Source organism: Plectropomus leopardus, chromosome 22 (assembly GCF_008729295.1).
Source record: "Plectropomus leopardus isolate mb chromosome 22, YSFRI_Pleo_2.0, whole genome shotgun sequence".
Lineage (NCBI taxonomy): Eukaryota > Metazoa > Chordata > Actinopteri > Perciformes > Serranidae > Plectropomus > Plectropomus leopardus.
The window spans coordinates 8,213,144-8,236,631 of record NC_056484.1 but is presented as its reverse complement, the minus strand read 5'-3'; the positions used below and the strand labels follow the sequence as shown (position 1 = coordinate 8,236,631).

Here is a 23,488-nt window from a genome sequence, read left to right as displayed (position 1 = left end):
TGTTAGAGCCTATTAAAGTTATTAGCCATGCTACACTCAAAGCTGTGTGGAGGTGATAAGGTTAAGAAGCTTGGGGCAGACAGGAAGTCCTCCTTGGATGATATCCCAAACTAAATGTGTCTAAATTTAGATAATGATAATAAAAAAAAAAACAACTTTTTTGCCCTCAGTTTTTATCAAATTAACAAGTGTTGATATAGGTGTAGAAAAAGGTCAATGAAAACCGGTTACTGGTGCTGTAACAGTGTTTTAGTTAACATGGGGAGAAACAAATGCACTCACTGACAGAGGCTCAGTTCTAAAGAGTTTACTTGCTGTGCCGTCATCTCTGTCTCCCACACTTCAACCAGAACACTGATGTCCATGGGCAAGCCACTAAGTGCTGCATTAAGTCAGACAATACTCCCCTCTTTCTGCTCTTCATGCTCTCCTCAGTACATCCGTGACACAGCGAGGAAGCAGTTAGTCAAGTGTGCAGTGTCAACATTTGAGTGACCTTTGTTCCTTTGCAAAGCCACCTTTGGGATTTGTCATGCTGTTTTTTTTTTGTCGAGCTAGCTCACTTAAAATTCTGTGTGAAGCCGTGGGGTTTTGCTCGTTGGTTTTTATTAAAGAAATCTCTCTCTTGTCTCTTTCCACCAGTAACATAGCGGAGGCTCTGGTCAGTAAAGGCCTGGCCACAGTCATCAGATACAGACAGGATGACGACCAGCGCTCCTCCCACTACGACGAGCTGCTTGCCGCAGAGGCTCGGTGAGCAACACGCGCATATACACACATTCAGTCCTTCTGTCTCTTTTTCACCTACACAACTACACACTTGACACAATGGCTCTCTATTTATTCTCATAAAAGCATTATTTTTTCGCTTCAAATAAAAACATGCACGCTAATCTCTCACACAAACCCCCCTTTTTCACACTCCCGCGCACGAGTTGTGCATGACCTTGACAAATTTCGCTCTTGGGAAGACAGAGAGAATTGAACATGACCTTGAGGCTTTTATTTTCAAAATTTGCTGCTACATTCAGCACAGGTGAATTATTTTTCTGATTTTATTTCATCATAAGTCACAGGCCATCATAGCTGTTGGTGCGTTTCGGTCTGAAAACATGTCTCTCATTCATTCATTTTTTTTCTTCTTGAACATACATGCCTGTACACACACACCTTCTTAAGCGCTTGTTGCTAAATCAGAGGCTCTCTTTACACAGGCCCTATCAATATAATTATATGGAGGTGCAGTGGAGAGATTTAGTACGAGCTTTATTACTCTGCTATAGATTAAGATCTGCTGGCTGTAGGTAGAGCAGATGCAGCCTCTTTTTATAGGACTTTCACTCCCCTTTCCCTCATGCAGTGTCACTGCCCGCCAGCCCGTCCTCTTTTTTTCATGCTCTCTCCCGCCTCCTGCTTTCCTTCTTCTTTTGCACATTTTGTCCTTTTTCTCCACCTTTTCAATTTTGTCCTTCTTCGGCCTTCTCTTCCCCCCCTTCTCTCTCTCTCTCTCTTTCCCTGTCCCTGGCGAGGTCTTATTAGAGTTGATGAGAGGTTTCTGTCTATAGCCTGAGTTTTATTTTTAGTTCCCACTGCACGAGGCCATTGGCCTGCAGCTTTCAAGGAAACCTCCTCCAGGCTATTAAACGCACATATATACATGCTTGCATAAATGCACGCTATCCGTCTTCGAGCGTCCCAGTGACCCATAGGTGGCATTACTCCACTCGACAACTGCACTGGTCATCTTCATCTCATTCGGCCCTTGAGGCTTTTTAAAGCAGCGATCACTAGCTACAGTCATCATCGCTAAAGCCCTCGCTGGCTCTAAAGAAGCTTGTCTCTCCGTTTCTTCCTGTCCTTTCATTCTCACAATAATTTCTCTTCCATTATAATGTCTCTGCCACCATTTCCACTTTTCATCTCAAGCCTATAGATTATCTGGGCGGAGAAAAAAATCCTCCCTCTAGCCATAATGTCATTTCAGGGAAAATAAACTGGTATGAATTTACATTCTACTTCACAAAGCCACAATGGCTCCCTTTTTCTATCTACAGTGATTACTCAAAGAGCTCCTGTTTCTCCAGGTCTGCTGAGCCTCCGGCCGTATACTTTCCTCAATGTATAACGATGGTGCTTGAGCCATGTTTATGAATCGTATGTGTTTGTGGTTTGACTGACCGTAGGGCCATCAAGAACGGGAAAGGGCTGCACAGCAAGAAGGAGGTTCCCATCCACAGAGTGGCTGATATCTCTGGGGTATGTATGCACAGGTTATTCCACACAAGAGGATGAAAGCTTTTCTGTGATTTATAAAAGGACAAGCATCTCTCAGAATGCACTGATAGATTTTAATATTTTTAGCTGTGGGCTCTTTAAACTATAAAGCAAAGAATCTCTGTCTGTGTGTTTGTCTTTTGCATATTTCAAGAACCATTTATTTAATATATTTTACACTCAGCGGGTGAATTGCTGGCGATCCAAGGACATGCATTATCATGTAGTGCAATTTTGATATGAAAAATGTTCAATATACCTTGAGTAAACAAGTAAGCAGTGTTCTATGAAGCCTTGCTCCCGCTGCACAAAAAATCTGCTGACACCTACTAACATCTGGCTTTTTAATGCAATGGAAAAGTGTACGATCATAATTTACACCCATATCAAATGACTCGACAGTGGCCATGGGTATTTACAGCCTCCAGCTCAGATTGAAGTAAACACAACATCTCCTAAGCAATGCTAAAACATTGATAAAAATTAGTCTGCAGGAGTTTTAAAGAGACACAGCATAAGTAAGAAATGTATAAAGAGAAGTAACCACAGTAAAGTTTTCTGTGACTTTGAACGGACACCAAAAAAATCCCCCACACTAACAGAAAGGCATACTCGTCTGCTGCAGAGCCGTGTACACAGCTCTGGCATTGGGAAAGCAGTTTATAGCCTCCTTTTAGCAAGTTTACCCGTGTTTGAAAAACCGGCATGTATATGCTAATTTTGGTGGTAAAGGGGTATGACTATGTGCAGATGCAGGGACGAGGCTTATACTAACTTAAATAACTAATAACATTACCACCTTCAAAACACACTCAGGTAATAAAACCCATGCTCCACTTTATATCCGCTGTGGTGCAGACTGAGGTGAGCATGTCTTCACATGTGTAAGTTTGCCATAATGTTACTAACTTATAAGATAAGTAACCTGACTGTGAGTAGTCGCGACTTGAGTGTCAGTCAGTCAGGGGCAGATTTATTAATTTTACTGTCTTGATTTACTTTGCACCCTTACTTTAACAGGGAATGTTTGTTGGCTATTAGAGAAAAAGTACTCCAAACTTTTTGTCATTTTTTTGTCCTCTAAAGTAGGAGTACGCCGGTAGTAAGTCGCACAGGATTCCTGTGGTCATGAAACCTTGGAAAAGTTCTGAAATCAGAAAAACTGTTGTCCAGGCCTGGAAAGGGTTTGGAATTGACAGATCCTTTTGAATTTTTGTTAAATGTGCCCTGTTTTGGCCATTGTTTAAAATATGCCCATAAAAGATCCAAAATATGTTTAATTTTACGTACATTTAAAAACCTTGGTAAAATTCTGTTGTGTGGCATATTTTCCAAGTGCTTCGGGGGCTCTTTGTCCGAAATTTCTGGGTACCATAAGTTAGAATAACAACATAATTCAGTATTTTTAATATGTTATCACCATGATAATTCCTTAGCTGTTTAGAGCCCAGATGTTTTGCTGAGGACCCAAAGAAGAGCAGTGTCAAGTATGAACTTGTTTTTATGAGCAGTTCTCGAGGAAGCTGCAAGCATCAACACCACAGGCCAAGCAATCTGCCTGTTCATAACAGACATGTTTTGAATGGCCGCTGCTCTAGTTTACACGCACATAATCCCCCTGACACTCAAAGATCATAGATGCCCAAAAGCTACTGACTTGTTCTACCACACAATATCTCCCAGAAGACTATCTATAATCCCCGGCTCACCCCTCCATCCCTGATCCTCACAGCCGGCTTCCTCATCTTAAAGAAACTAAGCGGCCTCTAAAAATAATCAGCCCCATTAATAAAACCATCAGTGGTGCTTGGTCCTAGCTTGTTTACGTGTGCCCAGGGGCTTGATAGAGGCATCATTTGGCTAATGAAGCCTGATTGGGAGTGCTCACCAAATGAACATTAGTGCAGAGAACCCATAAAATCTCTCAGTAACGAGTAATGGGCGCTCGGTCCACATTCATTTTAAGTGTGTGTTTGTGTTAGCATGCCCCTGGATGTGTTTTTTAAAATTTGATCCCTGTGTGTTCTCTGTTTAAACCATGTTTGCTTTCCTCTTCAATCTGTAATTCTGTAAAAGATAAAAAAAAAAATTATAAAATGAAAATAAAATCAAAGAGACACTACTGCAAACTGATCATTTTAACATGACATTTGCTTTTTCCATTTTACAAGAGATGTAATCCTACAGGCTGTAACACTGCCCTTCTACACCCAAGTGCAGTCATTATTAAGTCGATCATTAAGTCGCTTTACGCTGCAGTGTTGTAGCTGTCCAAAGTTGTCAACTGAGTGGCTGTCTTAGATGAGCTCACATGGAGAGCAGGGCAGTGGAAAGTGTACTGATGGCAGTCATGCAGACTTTGAATGTGACACTGTAATGGTCATTGTCGCTCGCTCGGTACTGTTCTTGCTGGCTTGTTTTTAACATTGTATTATTCTCACACCACCCAAGAGGGAAATTAACGTCAGTCAGATAGGTGGTGGATAAGTCACCCTTTGAACTGAGTGATATCAATCTGTTTTTTTTGTGAATTTTTTAAAAAAATTTCAACAAATTTATTGTTTCCTCAATTTGGAAAGGCCAACTTCCAGTTTGTCTTGACTTTTGTCTCTGCCAGTCCTCTGTGTTGGCTCGGGGACGACATGGACAGCAATGTGTTTTCTATGATAAAGTCATTCCAGCTGCTTTTTCCACCTGACAGTAAGGCCCAGTTTGCACCAGATAATTGAAGTATGGAAAATCATAAAGAGGGACAAGGAAGAGGAAGAGGAAAGGTGAAGGAGATGGAGGACAATAGTAAGAAAAAAGTATGAAGAAGGACAAAGCAAAAATGACAAAGAAGGATGTAGAATAAAGAAGAACAATAAAGAAGGCTAAAGTACGAAAAAAAAGTTGACGAAGAAGAAGAACGACAAAGAAATGGTTGTAAAGACATATTCCAGATGCAAATGTGACCATCGCTGACTTTCATGCATGTTCATACCAGGCGTAAACAGGACCTGAGGAGTTTCACCTGGCAGTTTGTTATTCCTCTGTAGTCGCTGCCGTTTCAAGAAGTATCTGGTTCTTCACTGACTTCCCACCCACAAACTAGTCAAAAGTCTATTTGAACTAACCTCAACTTGGTGCTGAACAGACCCAGCTCTCACCCTCACACCTTTAGTAGTTTATTTTTAAATCTCACAACTCAAACTCGCATCAAACCAAAAAAAATTAATGCATAAGCTGTGCCATTATTTTATTCTGAATGGTTCAAGTACCTTTTATGTATCTCTGTACATGTCAACTAGCCATCTCCTTATACATTTTGATTTTAATGGTCTGCTATGAATGACTCAAAATTGAACTTCAGAAACATTAGCATCTCATTGTGTCTCTCACTTGAGCTCTCTCGTAGCACTTGCACTTGTAGGCTCTAGAGAGACATTTGGTGAAATTAATCAGGCCCTCTTTTTCCTCTATTAGTCTTTTTTATTTGAGCAGATTTGGTGGTCATGTAAGTTTTTTCACCTCACATTTAAACAGAGGCGTTCAGCCAAATTATTAAAGCTCTTTTCCCCCTAAAGGACTTTGGTATGCGTCTAATAAGCCCGACATTGCTCTGCATAACTGCTCTCGGATGTCGTGCTGTTCCACATTGTCATCATCGTAACCTCCCTATGTCTTATTGTGTCAGCAAGACAGATAAATTACTGGACCCTATAAAAATAATTATGACAGGGAATTGTTGTGCTGACTGAGCAGCCCCGCAATATTTCATCAGGGGTTTTAGTGCATTTTATACTTATAAACCGCCTCAACTTAACAGGCTAAATTGACCACATTCTATGTGACTTGGGAGTAGTTTCAAGGGGGAGGTGCTCAATAATTAATTCACTTTAGTAACGGTGACAAAAAGCAATATATGCCACACCGTATTTCCAACTGGAGATTTCACAGATCTCACTCATTAAAAATTGTCCCAGTAACCCGGCGGCACAGGCTGCAGATTGCTTTACACTCTAACATGATTGCGCTGTGTCATGCATTCACGTGTGACATCAGCACCATGAAGCCTCCTCTAAACTCTCCCTTATTAGTGCCACCCTGTCAGTGGTTTCGGTCAGTGCCGTTATGTGCAGCTGCAGCTCCTCCTCCCTCTTTCCACACAGGATTTGCAGCACAGTCCAGGAGTGCTGCCAGTCGGTGCCAGTAGGCGTGTGTGTGCACACGCACGCACCAGTTGTTTGGCTAGGCTAATGTAATGAGCGTTCTAAAGGACCGAAATAGCAACATTGACTCCCCCCCCCCCCCCCCCCCCCCCCACACACACATCCTTCCCCTCCCTTTTCTTTTCCCTTTCTCTTCTCTTCTTCACGCCCACACACAGCTGACACGTGCACAGGCGCTCCCCCTCCACATGGAAACACACAGTCCCATACGTCAGCATCCTTTAGCTTGGTGGTAAAGGGTTGCTGAAAGGGATTATGTACATTGAGTGGGCTGCAGTCACAAATAGAGCGCAGATAGGTTTATAAACGTATAGTGTAGGAGATGATCAGAGGTGGTGGGAGGAGAGTGGATAAAGCACTTGACTCACCTCGTACCTCGAAAGGTTGCATAATGAGGTCCTCTCCTCTCTCGTGTCTCTTCCTTTTTTTTTCTGAACCAAGTTAGACTGCACATCCCACTCACTGCAGGTGCTGGAAATGTGTTTGTGTGAACAGCAGAATGTTTGGTTCTGTTCTCCCACTCAAGGGGCTATTTCGGACCGCAGTGGGTGGAGTTCAGGTGGTGAATCTTGTGGCTTAAGCACATACCCTTTACTCATAATGTCCTCTGTTTGTGTCCTGTATACCAGTCCCCTCGAAACAACAAAGAAAATATCAACAAATCTAGAAGACATTCAATTTCAAAAATGAAGAATGCATTATTTAGCTCCGACGCTCCCAGTTTGAACTCCGCCCTTCCCCACAGGCGCTGCCACACACTCACACACACACTGCTCCACTTTATGACTGATTGTTGTGCCTACACGCTCCCGCCTGGAGTAGGCACAAATTATTTTTTTAATTGTTTATGAATCTGCCACTGCACCACCAGCCCTGCCTGGAATACGCATGATTTAGCTCTGCTTGTAATTTTGGCGCGGGCACAACAATAAGCTTGTGACTCACCCTTGCAGACAGAGATGGAGGCAGGAGGGGAGAGAATTAGTTTTGATTGCATGAGTTGGCAGACGTGTCACTGATAAGCGGAGCGGACTTCATTAGGGCAGACTGAGATTTAGAGATATCTGGAAAAAGCCCACAGATTGTGTCGTCAGCAGTCGTGTCTATTTCGGTTACTTTTCAATTTCATTTTTTTGTGGATGCTGTTTGCTGGTTAATTTTGTCCCATTTTTGTGTCATATGTTCAATATTTTATTTTCACTGAGGCCAGTAACTATTTAATTTAATTACAACAGTACTTAATTTAACTTAGAGTAAAAACCTTATTTAACTTTATTATAACGGCACCTTTATTACAACAGTACTTATTTAACTTAATAACAGTTGTACTTTATTTAGCTTGATTACAGTAGTACTTTAATTTTTAGTTTTACAGTACTTTACTTAACTTATTTATAGCAATACATTATTTAACTTAATTACAAAGGTAAATCTTTGTCAATAAATTCTCTTAAAAGGCAATTACATAACCTAAAAAAAGGGTCTTACATCAAGCATTATCTAACCATATTTCTCTTTCTTTTAATCCATTAGGAGACACAGAAGGCCAAGCAGTTCTTGCCCTTCCTGCAGAGGGCTGGCCGGTCAGAAGCTGTGGTAGAATACGTCTTCAGTGGCTCCCGCCTCAAGCTGTACATGCCCAAAGAAACCTGCCTCATCACATTCCTCCTTGCCGGTGAGTAGATCTCTTTTTATGTCCAGTGCGAAGGTCCCTTCCCTCAGAGTCAAACTTGTTCACTATGTCTGTAAAGGCATTAGTTGCTGCCATGTGAAAGTTTATTTGTATATCATTTAGGAAAAAAAAGTGCGTTTATGTGTGTCGGAGCAAATACATATTTGCCGCACTGAGACTTCTGCAAGCCTGAAAATCAGAGTTCAAGCTCTCCTGACACCTCTCAGCAGGCAGCCCTGACAGGGCAAGGCGGAAGCTGGGTATGTTGCAGCAGCCACAGCCCACCTTCTTTTAAAACACCACAGTTGGCATAAAGCATGTGTCCCCTTTGACCTCACCTTCAACCCTCTGGCTCTCCTCCATGTTTGAAAAAGACTCATGGTCTACTCTCTACGTCTTTTCTATTTTACCGTAGTGGTTGTCTTCATTAGAAACTGGCCACTGTGTCGAGGTAAAGGGAGGTTTAGACTCCAGTGGATGGGCAGGTATTGTCAGCTTTGTAACGCTGTGTGAGCATTGTGGAAAAAAAAAAAAGAAATCCTTTTTCAATCCATCTTTTACTTTGTCTGAGAAGAAAGTTGTACATTTTCAGCATTAGCCATTTTATTCTTCATTCATGAGTATGTTTTTGACTCCTTTACTGCTTTTTCTTATTTCCTGTATTGGTTAGCAGTGTTTTATTATTATTATTATTATTATTATTATTATTATTATTATTATTATTATTATTATATATCAATATAGTGCTTCTCAAAGTACCCAGGGCCACTTTTGTTTGTCTCTGTATGATGAGCAGTTTGTTTTGTTTCTCTCCTACATGACAAGCAGTGTTTTTGCTTAATGACTGGTGTTTTTTTTTTCTTGTCTCCCACAAGATTAGCAGTTTAGGGGCACGAGGGACAGCTAATGAATTGGAAAGAAATAGAGCTGCAATGATTAGTTGATTAATTGATTAGTCAGTTGAATCCATCAGCCTGGGTTGTGGGACAGTGTAATGGCATTTCTCCCTATTTTCTGACATTTTATAGACAAATTGATTAATCAAGAAAAAGATTAAGACATAATGAAAATAAACTACAAGAATGGGCCCATTCTTTAAGCCTTTCCGCCCATTTTCAGCTTGAGAGAATAACAGTAGTTTAGGGCAAGATGCAGATGGTAAGAAATACAGACTGTTTGATAGCAGGTCTAGTCATTTATTTCAGCTCCTCGACTGTCCTGACAGTTTGCGCTAGTAATAAAAACACAGTGACTGTATCTTTGGCAGCCAACAATGATTTGCACAACCCCTCAGATCACGGAAAGGGTAAGAATGCTTATCCCTACCACAACGAATGATGCTTTTTGTTATAGTCGCAATAAAAATCCGTTTCAATCCATCTCAATTTCAGTCATACATTTGCCAGCCGTACAGTTCCTCTCCATTTCCGGCAGGACAAACACCATATATTTCTGACAAACACTCAGATTCAGTTTAATTATGCGTGGCAGAATTGTCGATGCATTAATTAATTTTGTAATTTGCTTCTGATTGTCTTTGCTCTCCACCGATGGTTTTTGTAATTGGATTTATTTGTCCACCGCCTTCCGCAAGATGTATTGACACGACCCCTGCCAATAAGCAGTCTGCAATATAAGACCGTGTAAGATATTTTAGCACTGGTTTGACAATTTCCCCTTAATGAGAGTGCTTAGTGAAAATGTCAGGTGTGTGCGAGGCGGTGTTTACATAGTCAGTCTACTTTTGGAATTATTTTATTCAATCAAAGGTTATTAGCAAATCGCAAGAAGCACATTAGAGCTGATGGCCCCCGAGCGTATTTGATTAAGGTCGTCCCCAGAAGAAAAGATTCATCTGCCGAAAATGAGACAACGCGTATTGTCTTTAATATACACATTAGGCTGGATTAGCTCTGATTGATACAAATGATCCCCTTTCCTTTTTTGTGTATCTTTAACCTTTATTCCAATTAGAGTCCTCTGTATCGCTCGCTGTGTGTGCCTCTTTGTAGGTGTATGAGTGTTTTTTCTTGTCATTTTCTTTTTCTTCTTGTTTTTTTGGAAGATATGAGATGTTTATGAGATACAGCATTATGTCAGATGGGTCATGCCCTCAGTGTTTCTGTGCATGCATGTTGTTGTCGGCATGTTTTTATTTATCTGATAGCTGATGTTAAGCCTTTAACCATACATGACTTGAAGCCCGAAGGCACAAACAGCCTCTTATCACCCTACCTCTAATCTCCAAGCGCTTGCTATCTACTTCCGCTTTCTCTTTCCTGTCAAAGTTATCTTCCCGTGTTTTATCCACCCGTCTGACCATGGGCTGCGTTTGTAATGACACATACATGATAAAGCGGCTGTTTATCTGTGTATAAAACAGCAGAAGCCCTTTGGTTCTCTTTTTTTAAACCATCTTATAACTGTGACAGGTAATGAGGTGTGTGGAGAGCAGATCTAAGTTATGCATTTTTCCCAGATATGTTCGGTGTTTTAAAGTTGAATCAGCCTCTCATCATAAAAGTAGTGTGATGAAAGTATTGATGTTAAGATATGATAATATACATTTTGAACTGAATCTTAAAATGGAAAGGGGCTTTAGTATCCTTTGTATTAAACTAAAAGCTATAATCAATTGTATATTTGTATACTAATACTTGCATCAGAAGAGCAGCCTTTATAATGCATAATGTCTTACAACCATAATCGTAAGGCATGACTTTACCGATCAAAAATACGCATTTTTCCTCTTACCTGTAGTACTATTTATCAGTCTAGATTGTTTTGGTGGGAGATGCAGAGTGTCGGAGATATTGGCCATAGAGATGTCTGCCTTTCGATCATATAATGAAACTGGATAGCACTTGGCTTGTGGTGTTTAAAAAAAAAATGGCGCCAAAAAAATATGTTTGAAAAACTCAACAGCAATGTCTCTTTCCAGAAATCATGACCCGGTACCGAAGATAATCCACAGACCTTGAACAGTGAACAGTTTTGTCAGACTTGTCAGCAGTATCACTGTGCAGAGGGATGCGCGCACTGAGTTAGCTAACATTAATGGCAAGAAGGACGCCGTTAGTGTTTAGATCTCACGCTGTTACAAGCACAAGCCTCTTGTCCATGAGTAGATGCATGCTCCCGTCTGTGCCGTGTTGGTGACTGTAGTTTGGTAGAAAGAAAAGAAAACAAGGTTTGGTGGACATCTTGAGTAACTGTTTTATGTTTTCTGGAAAGAGACGCTGCTGTTGGGTTTTTCAAATGAAATTTCTTGGCGCTTTGAGCTCCACAAGCAAAATGCTGTTTTGTTCCATTATATTGGAAAGAGGGCAGACATCTCTACAGCTGATCTCTCCGACGGTGACAAATATTCAGTTCAATTCAGATCACTTTATTCATCTCCCAGAGCCAATTAAAAAAGCACGTAGAGGAGCACACACGTCAGCAGCAATTTAAAAATGGGACAACTCACACACAGCAATAAATAGAAAACGATGACGTGCATTGCTGTTAGCAAACCTTAATGCTGTGACTTCTGAAGTGCAGATGATATTTTAATAGCACTACAGGTAAGAGGAAAACTATGTATTTTTTGAATTTTAGGGTGAACTGTCTCTTTAATGCTTAAAAAAATTAAGTATTATAATCCCTTACTATAGCCACATTCATTTAGTATTAAAGGTTATGAGCTGAGCTCCATCATGCTCAGTAATTGTAAGTTGCTCTGAGTAAATATTGACTCCATGCAGACAAATGGAGAATATATTTTGCGTGCTGCTGTTTTGCTGCTGTCAAAACAAGTCTTGTATTAGTCATCCGTTTCATTAGCCGTGTTCTCCTCATACTGTATTCATCATGGCCAAATTTTTATTCTTTAACAATGTCGTAGGAGGCCATTGAAGAACAAACTGTTTACAGTAGAGCTGCAAAATGAAATGATCCCGAGGCAGTAAGTGATGTAACACAGCAAGTCAAAATTATAATACCAGAAACACAGTGCACGCATCTTTGAATCTGAACTACCGGATTGCTCAGCCAGCGGCATCTTTTCCTCTTGTTTGAGCCATATTTTTTGTCCTGATTTAATACTGAACCCCATCCATTGCTTGTTTCTCCAGTGAGGCACCTCAAAGCCTCCACATAGTCCTCGCACATAGTCTCCTTCCTCCTCCAGAGTTTTCCTTGATGGATAAAGACAGCGCTTTAAGAAAAAAAAGAGGGGTGAGGAAACAAAGAGAAGCCCGTGCTTCAAAGGGGGCCGGAGGTGTGCTCCAGGAGTTGAAGGGAAGTTCCTTCTCCTCTCTCCTCCCACATCACCTTCCCTTTCTTCTCCTCTCACTCGCTGGCCTGCGCGGTGTCACTTCCGCATGCAAGTTTGATAAAGGGTAAAGAAGTCATCCTGTTTCCGAAAGAGAATGGAGGGTTTCTACGCAGGAAAGGGATTTGAGAATGTGGTGGAGGGGTGGGTTGGAAGGCTGATGAAAGGAGGAGGAGGTGAAGTCAGAGCTGTGGAGGCAGAAAGGACAGGGGAGGGTAAAGAGAAGACCAGAAAAAGTGCAATTGATGTGGAGTACGTGGGTATAAAGGCTTGTTGAAGCTAAGGGAGACCAAGCAGCGAGAAAGGCCGTAAAAGTTTACCAGCCTCAGTAGCTTTGAGAGTTTCCGACGGAGGCCACAGCAGGTGAAGCGTACTTTCAAAGTTACTCAGAAAGGTATGTTGAGCAGCAGTCTGTCAAAAAGATGAAACACCCCATCACTCGGACACAAAGATTTACAGTGTCAGCAAGAGGCATTAGCCATCACAGTGTGTGGCTTAGTGCCATTTGTCTGATTTTTGATATCTGTGTGTGTGTGTGTGTGTGTATGGTTGTGTTTGTGTGTGTGTACACCTGTGTGCTGCTGGTACACTTCCTGCGGTGTGTGAGTGCAGGAGATGGAAAGATGGTGAGGAAGTGGAGCAGAAAATTTGTAGACTTGTTTCCTAAAAATATGTCTGTGTGCAAAAAAAAAAAAAGTTTAGCCTAGTAGCAAGTCAGTCTGGGGAAGTCTGCAGATAAAATGTTATTGTGCTCTGCTGTGACCTCTATGTATTAGTGTCCTTGTGTGTGACTGCAGTGCTGCGTCTTATTGAGATTCACACACACAGACACACAGGATGTTTCGAAGCCTTGAGACCGTTTTAATGCCTGAAACATAATGAAGTTGCTGATATAAGGGAAATAATAACGTGTTAACACTTTATCGGCATTTACTTTACTACATTGTAAACTGTAATCTAGAACATAAACTTAAGCTGCATCAGTCGACAATAAATCAATCATCTACCAGAGCTGATGCTCACATTTATACACAATAGCACACTGAGTTTGCTGTGCATGAAGAATAGATAAATGTGAGTTTCATAGTAGGTTTTGATGCTTTTGTTGAGTGGAGGTGACATCAGTGTATTTGGGCCTGCAGGGAAACCATTTTTCTTATTTCTTTATTCTTTCTATTGATTTTACACCAGTATTGTGGAAAATAAACAATAATATTATCCTAGATGCCAGAGTGAGCTGGTCTCTGATTGGCATGTGAACATAAAGAACAGAAACTAAATAAAAGTAAAAGTCAAAAGAATAGTGCATAAAAATAATTAAAAAAGAGTAATTATATGATTATATATAGAGAGAAAAAAGTAAAAAATATAGATGACTAAAGAATAAATAATTATAAAATAAATTTAAAATTCTAATAGTAAAAAATTAAGAATACATCATCAGACGCCAGTGGAAAAAAAGGGGGAAAATTCTTATAAGCATGCACACTCTCTTATACTTAAATTATGAATAGGTTGATTTCCGCTTAAAAACGACATCTTTTACCGTTCTAATGGCAGCAGTTTCAAACATGTCTTTTTGAAACCGTCACAGTTAAGCTATAAAATGTTTTGGTTTGGTTTAGGCGACAGAACAAGGTGGTCAGGTTTAGAAAAAAACTTTAAAAAGCTTTAAATGAGTACTTTGGTTGCTAATTTAACTAATGGATCCAAATTAAATATTTTTTTAAACTATTGGTTAGATTGGTAATATCTAAATGATAGAATCACAATGAGCCATCGCTGCATGTGACGCCGCTGCATGTGACGCCGCTGCATGTGACGCCGCTGCATGTGACGCCGCTGCATGTGACGACGCTGCATGTACATTTACTGGGATGCTCATAGGCATCTGTTTTAGAGACAACAGCAAAGCAGTTAAGGGTGTTTTCGGGTACGTTTGATTCATACCAAAGTGCCAGAGTACGATTTCCCCTCCTCTCCACTCCCTCGCTTCACAGCTTTAACATTACTTATGTTGTTCCGTGTGCAAGTGCCTTCATCTAAGTGACATTTTTGCTGTGATGAAGTGTAGCAGGGAAGCTTGATCAGGCTCTGTTGACGGCAGGCTGCACTGCCATCTAAAATAGAGGCATCAGTGTTAAACTGAGCCTGTTTCAAAACCGGTGAAAAACTCCTTACAGCCGTATTAAATAGCAGTCCACTTCAGTGTTTTGGTACAGTTGGTGCTCACACCTGATGTGCACCTTACTGGAATACACATGAATAGTCCCGAGACCATCTCTTCAAATGGACTTGGTACTTAAGGCAACTAGAAACCATTTTTTTGCAACCAAAAGCACATGATTTAAAAGATAATGTTTTAAGCCCGAATGTCCTTGAAAAGATATTGAAATTCACAACAGTCCTCATTCATACTTGATTTTATGAATCAAATACACAAATCTAATATTTAAAAAGATTTCCTCTGCACTGTTGTGTGCTCTGGAGGAAAGGACAGCAGTGCTGAAGCCCCGTCTGGGGTAATGAGGCCTAACATTAGAGAGCCCGAGCGAGATAATGGTGAGACGGAGGGATGGATCGAAAGGATAAAAGGGAGAGGTAGTCAAACAATCCTAGGATTTTCCCGAACATCATGCTCCTCTTGTCTGCCTCCCATTCACCCTGTCTAACGTCTATTTCTTGCCAACCTTCATCTTTCACCCAGTGCCGAACTTCCTGCTTGGAACTGACTTGCACCCAAGGAGGGAGAAAGATTTATGCAGGGAAGGGATGAGGAAAATTAACAAGATGGAAAATGAACTCAAATGGAATAGTAGTCGAAGGGGGAGAGAAGTATCAGAGCTGAAATGACACACAAATGTGCACACTCACACACCTCCCCAGCTTTTAGGTCTCTGTTTGTTTGCCTGTCGCAGCGCTAATTATGTCCTGTCAACATCTTGTCAAAAATCAAGAATTAGTAACTTAATAACATTAAAAAGACGGACACTAATGGAATTCATAGTGAGCTGGCCGTGTCCTGCAAGTATCCATTTATACCTGCAGACACGCCAAAGCGAGAGCACAAAGCGTCTGGCAGGCTCTGAGCAAAAAAGTCAGAGGCTAATCAATATGCACATCATTAGTATAGGAATTTGTGATGTATTGTGTTTGTATAAATTGCAGTGATGACACTAATGCACAGCAGCCGCACAGCGCCACATTTCTCCCTCCAGCTCCTTTTCTACAACATGAAGCTCATTATTCCAGCTTGTTTAGTCGAAGGAGAGAGGTCGACTCAATCGTGTTCCTGCTATATGTTGGGTCACCCGAAAACACATTGAGCTACACGCTATAGAAAATACATTAGGACATAAGCTGCTCACCACAAATGAATGCCTTTAAATTCATCTAATTAGTTCTGAATTCTGAGAACTAGAATGAAAACCACTCCTTGCTATAAAGACACCTGTATATGGTATGTCACTTGTGTATTTGCATGGTACTTAATAGCACTGGATCTCATTCACAAACAGTACATGTGCACAGATTTGTGTATAAAACATGCATACGAACATTTTTGTAGAAATCTGGGATTCATTAGGATAAATGATGATAAATGAACACTGGTGATTTATTTATTTATTATTATGATTATTAATGCAAGTCTTTTTTGATTCTGTAAAGTTGAGTCTAAAATCATCAAATTTGTGACCTAAGTCCATATTTTGTGGCTTTAATAAAGCCTTGTGTCTCATTTATTTAATTTGGAATGAAAACGTATATAAGTTGCAGGGTAAGGTTTGATTGCTTTCAATTTAATCCAACTAACATATTTGTGATTTCCTGTATTTCTTTTCTTTTCTTCAGTCATCAGCCACAACTACACAAGGGGGACGAGGTGGTGGGAAGAGGCTTAAAGGGTATAAATTATATTCGGAAGCGTATTTAACACTATGTTACGTTATGTTGAGTATATGCAGACAAAAGACGTGACAGTTTTTAGGAGTGACAAGGAGGAATTAAAGTATGTGTCTGAGCGAGCAACAAAGCTGTGCCTGTTCGAGCTAAGGGTCCAGGCAGTATTTCATCAGGCGCACAGCTCAACCTGAATCACAGATTAAAATGTTACGTGTTCTCCACAGGGCCTCCCCACCCGTCTCTGAACCTGAGCTCTACAGAGGAGGGAGGCGGGGGGGCACGTATGGGTGGGACAGGGCAGCGAGGTGATACAAACCAACAGCATTATTAAATGAAACGGCTGATAGCTTGTCGTCCTTTAGGAGCTGGCTTGCAGAATTGGGAAATGGCACAAATTGATTCTTTGATCTGTTCGCTCAGTTGTGTGTTGTGTTGTTAGAATCATTGCTACCTCTGTCGATGAAGCCTGACACAATTTTTAAAACAAGAAATCTAATATCCACATCTTGCAGACAGGGTTCCCACTGTCATGAAAAACTTGGAAAAACACTGATTTTCTACATCACATTTGCCTGGAAAAGTCATGGAATGAGTAAAATCATTGAAAATTCTGGAGAAGTCATTGAATTATTAGTTTTTTGAAACCTGAGCAAATAGGAAATTACCAGGAAATTACCAGATTACCTCAAAATAAATTTAAAAAAAAAAAAAAAAAAAAGCTTGGAGAAAAGAGAATATGACATTTAAAAGAAATGTATTTCCTGAAGACGTAACAAAGCTCTAATATGCGTCCATGTGTGACAGCATTTTGTTTACCGTAACATATATTTATTTCTTTGTCCTTGTGCCCCACCTCTCGCTTCATGAGTGCCAGCTAGCTTAAATTTTGTTTGAATTTGATATGTTTGAAAAATGCTGGTCATCACTGGTTCTTAAAGTCATGGCAAGCCTTTAAAATGTTGTCCATGATAGTGTGTGGGGACCCTGTACAGATCAGATGATTGATGTGGTGTATGGTGGACTGATGTGTGGGCTTCAGGCCAATGTTAGATGCTGCCCTACAACAGCATCTTCTGTGTGTGTGTGCGTGTGTGTGTGCGTGTGCGTGTGCGTGCGTGCGTGCGTGCGTGCGTGTGCGCGTTTGTGCGTTTGTGCGTGCGTGTGTGCGTGCGTGCGTGCGTGCGTGCGTGCGTGCGTGTGTGCGTTCGTTCGTGCGTTCGTGCGTGCGTGCGTGCGTGCGTGCGTGTGTGTGTGTTTGCTCATGTGTGTAGTGTGATGTCAGCAGTGATCAGTGTACGTCTTGTTTGTCTCTGCGATCAGATAAGATAGATATCCTGTAGTTTGACCCAGATGTTTATCTCGGTGGCAGGCGTGAGTTATGTATCATGGTGCAGGTTAAAATTGGCTGTGCTAAGTGACTCCGTGGCTCAGTTTAAATGCTGCAGGGAGGAGACTACAGTAAGTGTGTGTGTGCATGTCGCAGGATATTGAGGAAAGCAGTGTACCTGTGTGTGGATATGGACCTGTGCCTCAGACTTATTTTATTGGACTTTGCATACACGACGAATACATTCATATTTGACCTAATAAAACCCAATTTTTATGTTTTCTAATCCTATTACTTTTTCTTTGTGTATTAAGGTTTTTTGGGATGTTTTTGTCTTTTAAGAGAGAGCTTGGGCTGGATTAAGACTTGTTGCTGATGTGGGCCTGAAAAGCCCTTTGAGACATTGTACAGCATGTGCTATAAAATTAAACATGACTCCTCTGCGTATTACATTCCCAAGTAGTCACGATTCTTGCAATTTTTGGGTTGTATTCACATGGTTGAATGCACTTATTGTAAGTCGCTTTGGATAAAAGCATCAGCTAAATGAATGTAATGTAATGTAATGTAGTCTTTGCTGTGGATTATGTTCAAAAAAACATTTTTTTTTTTATCGTAGCTCCAGCCAACCCAAGCAGCCCGGCCAACCCATCTGCAATTACTTCATACATTAATTTTTGCAAAGCGTATGCAGTATTTACCCTCCCATTGTCTTTCCCCTCTTGTCTTTTTCTCTTCCTTTATCCTGCATCCCTCAGCTCTCTTCTCTTTATTCTGGCTGTAGCCACAGTGTCCCACGTGGAAGCCCTGTCCTGGTCCACTTCTATAAATACCCTCAGATGATCTTGGCCATCAGTATCTCCTCCTCCTACTACTCTTCCTCCTCTCTGCTCTTCAGAAAGCTTTTTTTTTTTATCAATGTATTTTTATTATGCCAGCCTTACACTAAAGGACTTTTCAAGGGATTTCACTAGCCCTTGTTATTCAGAAATAATGCTACAGCGCTGCTACGAAGTACCGTCTTTATGCCTCCTTTGCATTTTTACACAGAACTTAACAACGGTGGCATCATGCTGCTCCAGTTTATGATTATAGACAGGATGCAGGCATCAGGGAATCACAAGAGGTGCGACATGAAACACAAAAGTGTTAGCCTCTAGTGATAACATACGCATCAACAGCTATTTCTTAACAATAACAATGACATAATATGGCAATAAAACTGGGTTACTGTGGTAGTTAAATTTCCAATGTTGGAATAAAATCACAAGTTTTACCTCAGTTGGTGCGTGCTCCTATGATCTTGAATATTTGGTGTAATGTGGTTATAAAACTCTGTCTGAACTGTTTTACGTCAGTGTTTTTTTTGTCTTGGCGTTTCAATGAAATCAAACATGTTAAATATTATTGTAATTTTTTTAGTCTTGGCTTGTGCATATTGTGAAGCTTAATGATCTGAACACTGGCCAGCACCAAGCAGGAAGCAGCAAACTGGGTAGAATACTGAAGGCAAAAACAAGTCTCGATTACACTTATCTTTGGTAAAAAAGGAGTACAAACTTGTGGAGTCAACAAGAGTCCGTGCTTAAATTGTCATGTATCTGATCCACAGATAACAGATAGATAACAGATAACAGAGGCTTGTAACTATTTGAGGGGACAAAATTCCAAACTATTAAGTTGATACGCAAATACATTTTATCTTTATGGATTATACTGATGACAAATTGATAAGAAAACTGTCGACATATGACGCCTTTTCTCTTGTGTTTCTAGCGTTATGTGTGTTTTGTGGACACATAAGGAATTTTTAATAGGTCATATTTCTTAAAGGGAGTTTGGTGTGATATTTTCCATCAGGAGCAGGGTGGGAAATAGTCTCAAAAGGAGTCTAGTTTCTGTCTTGCAAATAGTGGCCCTGCAAGACCCCCAGTCTTTGCAAAATCTTATATTGAGTAAATAAAAACCCACGTTTTCTTTAGATGTTAGAGGCTGTCAGACTTTAGTCTTTTAAATGCATTTTCTCAGTCATTCATTGTATGGTAGGATACTTGATAGAATTTCCAAATTGCCTCTGGTGCACAAATAAAGTTTTGAATTGAAGAAAACCTACAATATAAAAATCATATCCAACCATAATCTGAGATAGAGTGCAGACTAACATTTACAGTAGCATTTTTGTGGGTTGTTAAGGCGCATTTTGAATGTTCGGTTTTATTAAATCCGTTTGTTATTTTGAGGCTTGCATGTTTACCCTTTACTTATTCTGTGTATAAATCTTTTTTTATAGCTCCTAGTCATCCAATGCAAAAGAAATCATTTTATTACAGTTCTGCAGAAAATTACAACCAGAGTGAAAAGATGCATATAGTTTAGTGCATAACACAAATTTGCATGTCTAATTGGTTTTAATGCTCCTTGCTGTATACTGAAGACATTTGTATCGTACAAAAGGTTGACTCAAGCGTTCTCCATAACTCTTTGGTGCTGACTGTTCTGTGGCCTCATTTAGCCTTTCCTGGGTCATTTTCGTCTTTCTCTGCCAGTGTGAATACGCTGATGTCTTCTGTTCTTGTTCTCTTAAATGGGACAGACACGGGAAGAGTTTTCTGAAGGGAAAATCAAGTACTAAACAAAACAGAAGCTAGTAGGTTATTTTGTGTAGTTTAATGTCAGTTAGGAAATGAATATTTACCAGTTTAGCGTAGCGGGCTTGTTAAAATGGGACTGACATAAAATTCAAAAAGAGTTTTTGCATTTGAAATTCAGTTAAAAAAAATACAATACAAATGTGGCTTTTATAAAAAAGATCTTTCTTCTGCTAGCATTTACAGAGAGAACCGCAGCCAAGGTTTTGACACACCTGGTGCACAGTGTTCTGAATGATTGTCCCTGTTAAGAAGTACTGTTACATTGACAGATTTAAAGATGCAAACACAGTGAGAAATGCTTTATTTGGGGAAAACAACATTAAGGGTTTGTGTACAGTATATAAAGTCATTCCCCAGTGTCAAACAAGTGAAGTAATCTTTTTTATATTATTATTATATTTATAACATTAAAACAATACACACGAGAATCACCATATTACCATCATAAACCATCAACATGCCACAAAATGACACTATTACTGAAGAACAAAACAAGCAAAAACACAGTCATCATGATCATTTGTCTTCTAAGCATGGCTTTAATTTACTATGTGCATGTTCCTATATTTAAATAATGCACATTATTTTATGTTGGAGGGCATTATCGCTAATAGACAGGAAACAATTAAGGACCATGAAAGAAAATGGAATACATACAGTAATTCTTATGTTTCCCATCACTGTCCCATTAGAGCAGGAGCTCAGCTCTCTCTTGAATGAAAAGTCCGGGAAACACTCTCTATATGAATACATGGGAACGTGGGGAGAATATGCCAAGCTCACATGGAAATGAAGTCATTTTCAAAGCCGGGATTGTTTCACTGCGAGGTGACCACTGAGCCAACACAATGGCCATGATGCATCTGATTTTACGTCTTTGCATATTCTGCCTCAGGAGTCTGCCCTGAGGCCTTTTACACATGTTTCTGTCATGCCTGTGAAGCTCATTAAATTCAACATGGATTCAGAGAGGAAAGGGACTCTGGGAGAGAGCTGGTGCTTTATTAGTACAATGCTGGAGGGTTTTCTGCTCAACTGAAACTATCATTAAGTTACTCTGCATAAATCAATACAACACCAAGGAAAACTCGATACACTTGAGTATCGAGTTATTTATTTTTTTTATACAATATTTATTCTCCAAAACTACTGTTGAATCAATTTCTATACCTCAGCACCAGCGATAACCATGGCCAGAGGCATTATGTTTGGGGGTAGTCTGTCCATATGTCTGTCTTTCCGTTTTTGTGAAAGTGACAGGAAATTTATTCAAAATTGGCACAAACATCCAGTTGGACTCTGCTGTGAACTGATCAGATTTTGGGGGTCAAAGGTCAAATTGACTTCATCTGTTGCTTCTTGTGAATGTGCTATCTCAAGAAAACCTTGAGATTTTTTCAAATTTGGCACAAACATTGTTTTGGACTGAAGAATGAACAGAGGTTAAAGGTCAGGGTCACACTTGCATTGCTTTCATTGTCATAAATGCGCCATCTTATGATCACCTGGAGGGATTTTCTTCAAATTTGGCACAAACGTTCACATTGGCTGAAGAATGAACTGATAAGATCTGGTCACTGTGACATTATTATGTTCTGCAAAACTCTTTTCTGATCATTACTCAACATCATAACATCAGAAGGTGAGATGTTTGATCTACTACTGAATTGGTGACACAAATCTTGGTCACCCAAGAAACACTGCCAGGCCCTAAATACTAGTGTAAACACACAGAACACAAGAACACACAGAGTCACAAAGGGAACACTGTCAGTTCTATAAAATCTGAAAATAACATTTTAAATATACCGCTTTGCTTACAGTATTGCAGTATAATGCAGTATATAGAATTATACCCCCTGTATAATGATTGGTATAATATCACCAGATTCTTGCCAATACACATCTATAGCTAAAACCTACATGCTTGTGTGTTAATCAATTCAAGAATTTAAAAAGAACTTTTTTTTTTTACACACTTGGCTTTCTTGTGCACACGTTGGCATATGTTGCATGAACATACAGGACATCGAGTCCTCAGTAGTATAAAAGACAAAAGAAGTGAGTCACAATTGATGCTTGGCATGCTCCTCAGATACATGCAAAGTCCATAGTATGTGTGTAGACTTAAAACTTTCTGTCAGATCAACACTCTCCCTTACAGCCCAGACACATTCATCTTCAATCACAGCACTTCTCTTTTATGCATATACCTTTCCTGCATACGCCTCCTTTTATCACAGTATATTTTTTTAAACAGGACGAACATGAAATGATACAGTCTCACAGCGCCTTTATACCCACTCATTTCTCTTCCCCCACCTCTGCCCCGAAGCTTATCCATTTCTACCTGAACTCTACAAGAAAGCCTCTGAATATCTAGCAGAGTTGATGTCAAAGGGTCCCAAAGACGCAAATTCCAACAAGGCTGATTTTCAGACGAAACTGCTTATACAGAAGCACTCGATGCACTCAGGATTGACCCCTTGATGACCAATTATCCAGTGAGTGCTGATGATAGTGTAGCTGGTTAATCTGTGTTTTACCATGGACATACATTTGTGAAATATTGCTGCAATTTTGACCTTGACCTATTAAGAGGGATGAGACAGATGCTTGATGTGGTTGTTCAGAGCACCAGAGGTCCTGAAAATTGTAGATACGAGTCTAGACGAATATTTATATTAATGGCCACAGTATTTCTGCTTTTTTAGTGACATATCCAGTTATGTTTCCTGGTCTTTTTGGACTTATCAAGGCTAAATAATGTTAAATATATTCATGACATCTTGCTGTTTTGATTAGCCGCTGTGCTGACCTTTAATCCTGCAACTGTGTTGTCTTCACCCAGGTATTGAATGTCCACGCAGCTCCAGGAATATGCCCGGAGGGATGCAGGTGGCCGAGCCCTTCAGTGACGAGGCCATGCTGTTCACCAAAGAGCTGGTGCTGCAGAGGGAGGTAAGCAGTGCGGCGGGACATGCTGGCCCTGCTTTTATCATTTCCCAGCGTTTTAATGCCCAGTTCCTGTGTTGCTAGCTCTTGGTGTTCTGCTATTTTGGCACCCACACTGCTGCGTTTTTTATTTTCACACCCGCAGTCCAAGTTTAGTCCGCTTTGAGCACAAGATCATTT

The 23,488-nt window shown here is 40.3% G+C and overlaps 1 protein-coding gene across 1 annotated transcript in view; it reads left to right on the top strand.

The window, feature by feature from the left end:
- Positions 1–23,488, top strand: part of snd1 (staphylococcal nuclease and tudor domain containing 1) — a 245,358-nt gene that overhangs the window by 59,128 nt on the left and 162,742 nt on the right. The window contains exons 13-16 of the mRNA XM_042511217.1: positions 643–753; positions 2,184–2,256; positions 8,019–8,160; positions 23,205–23,314. Coding sequence (XP_042367151.1) covers positions 643–753; positions 2,184–2,256; positions 8,019–8,160; positions 23,205–23,314 — 436 coding nt within the window. The remainder of the gene's footprint in view (positions 1–642; positions 754–2,183; positions 2,257–8,018; positions 8,161–23,204; positions 23,315–23,488) is intronic.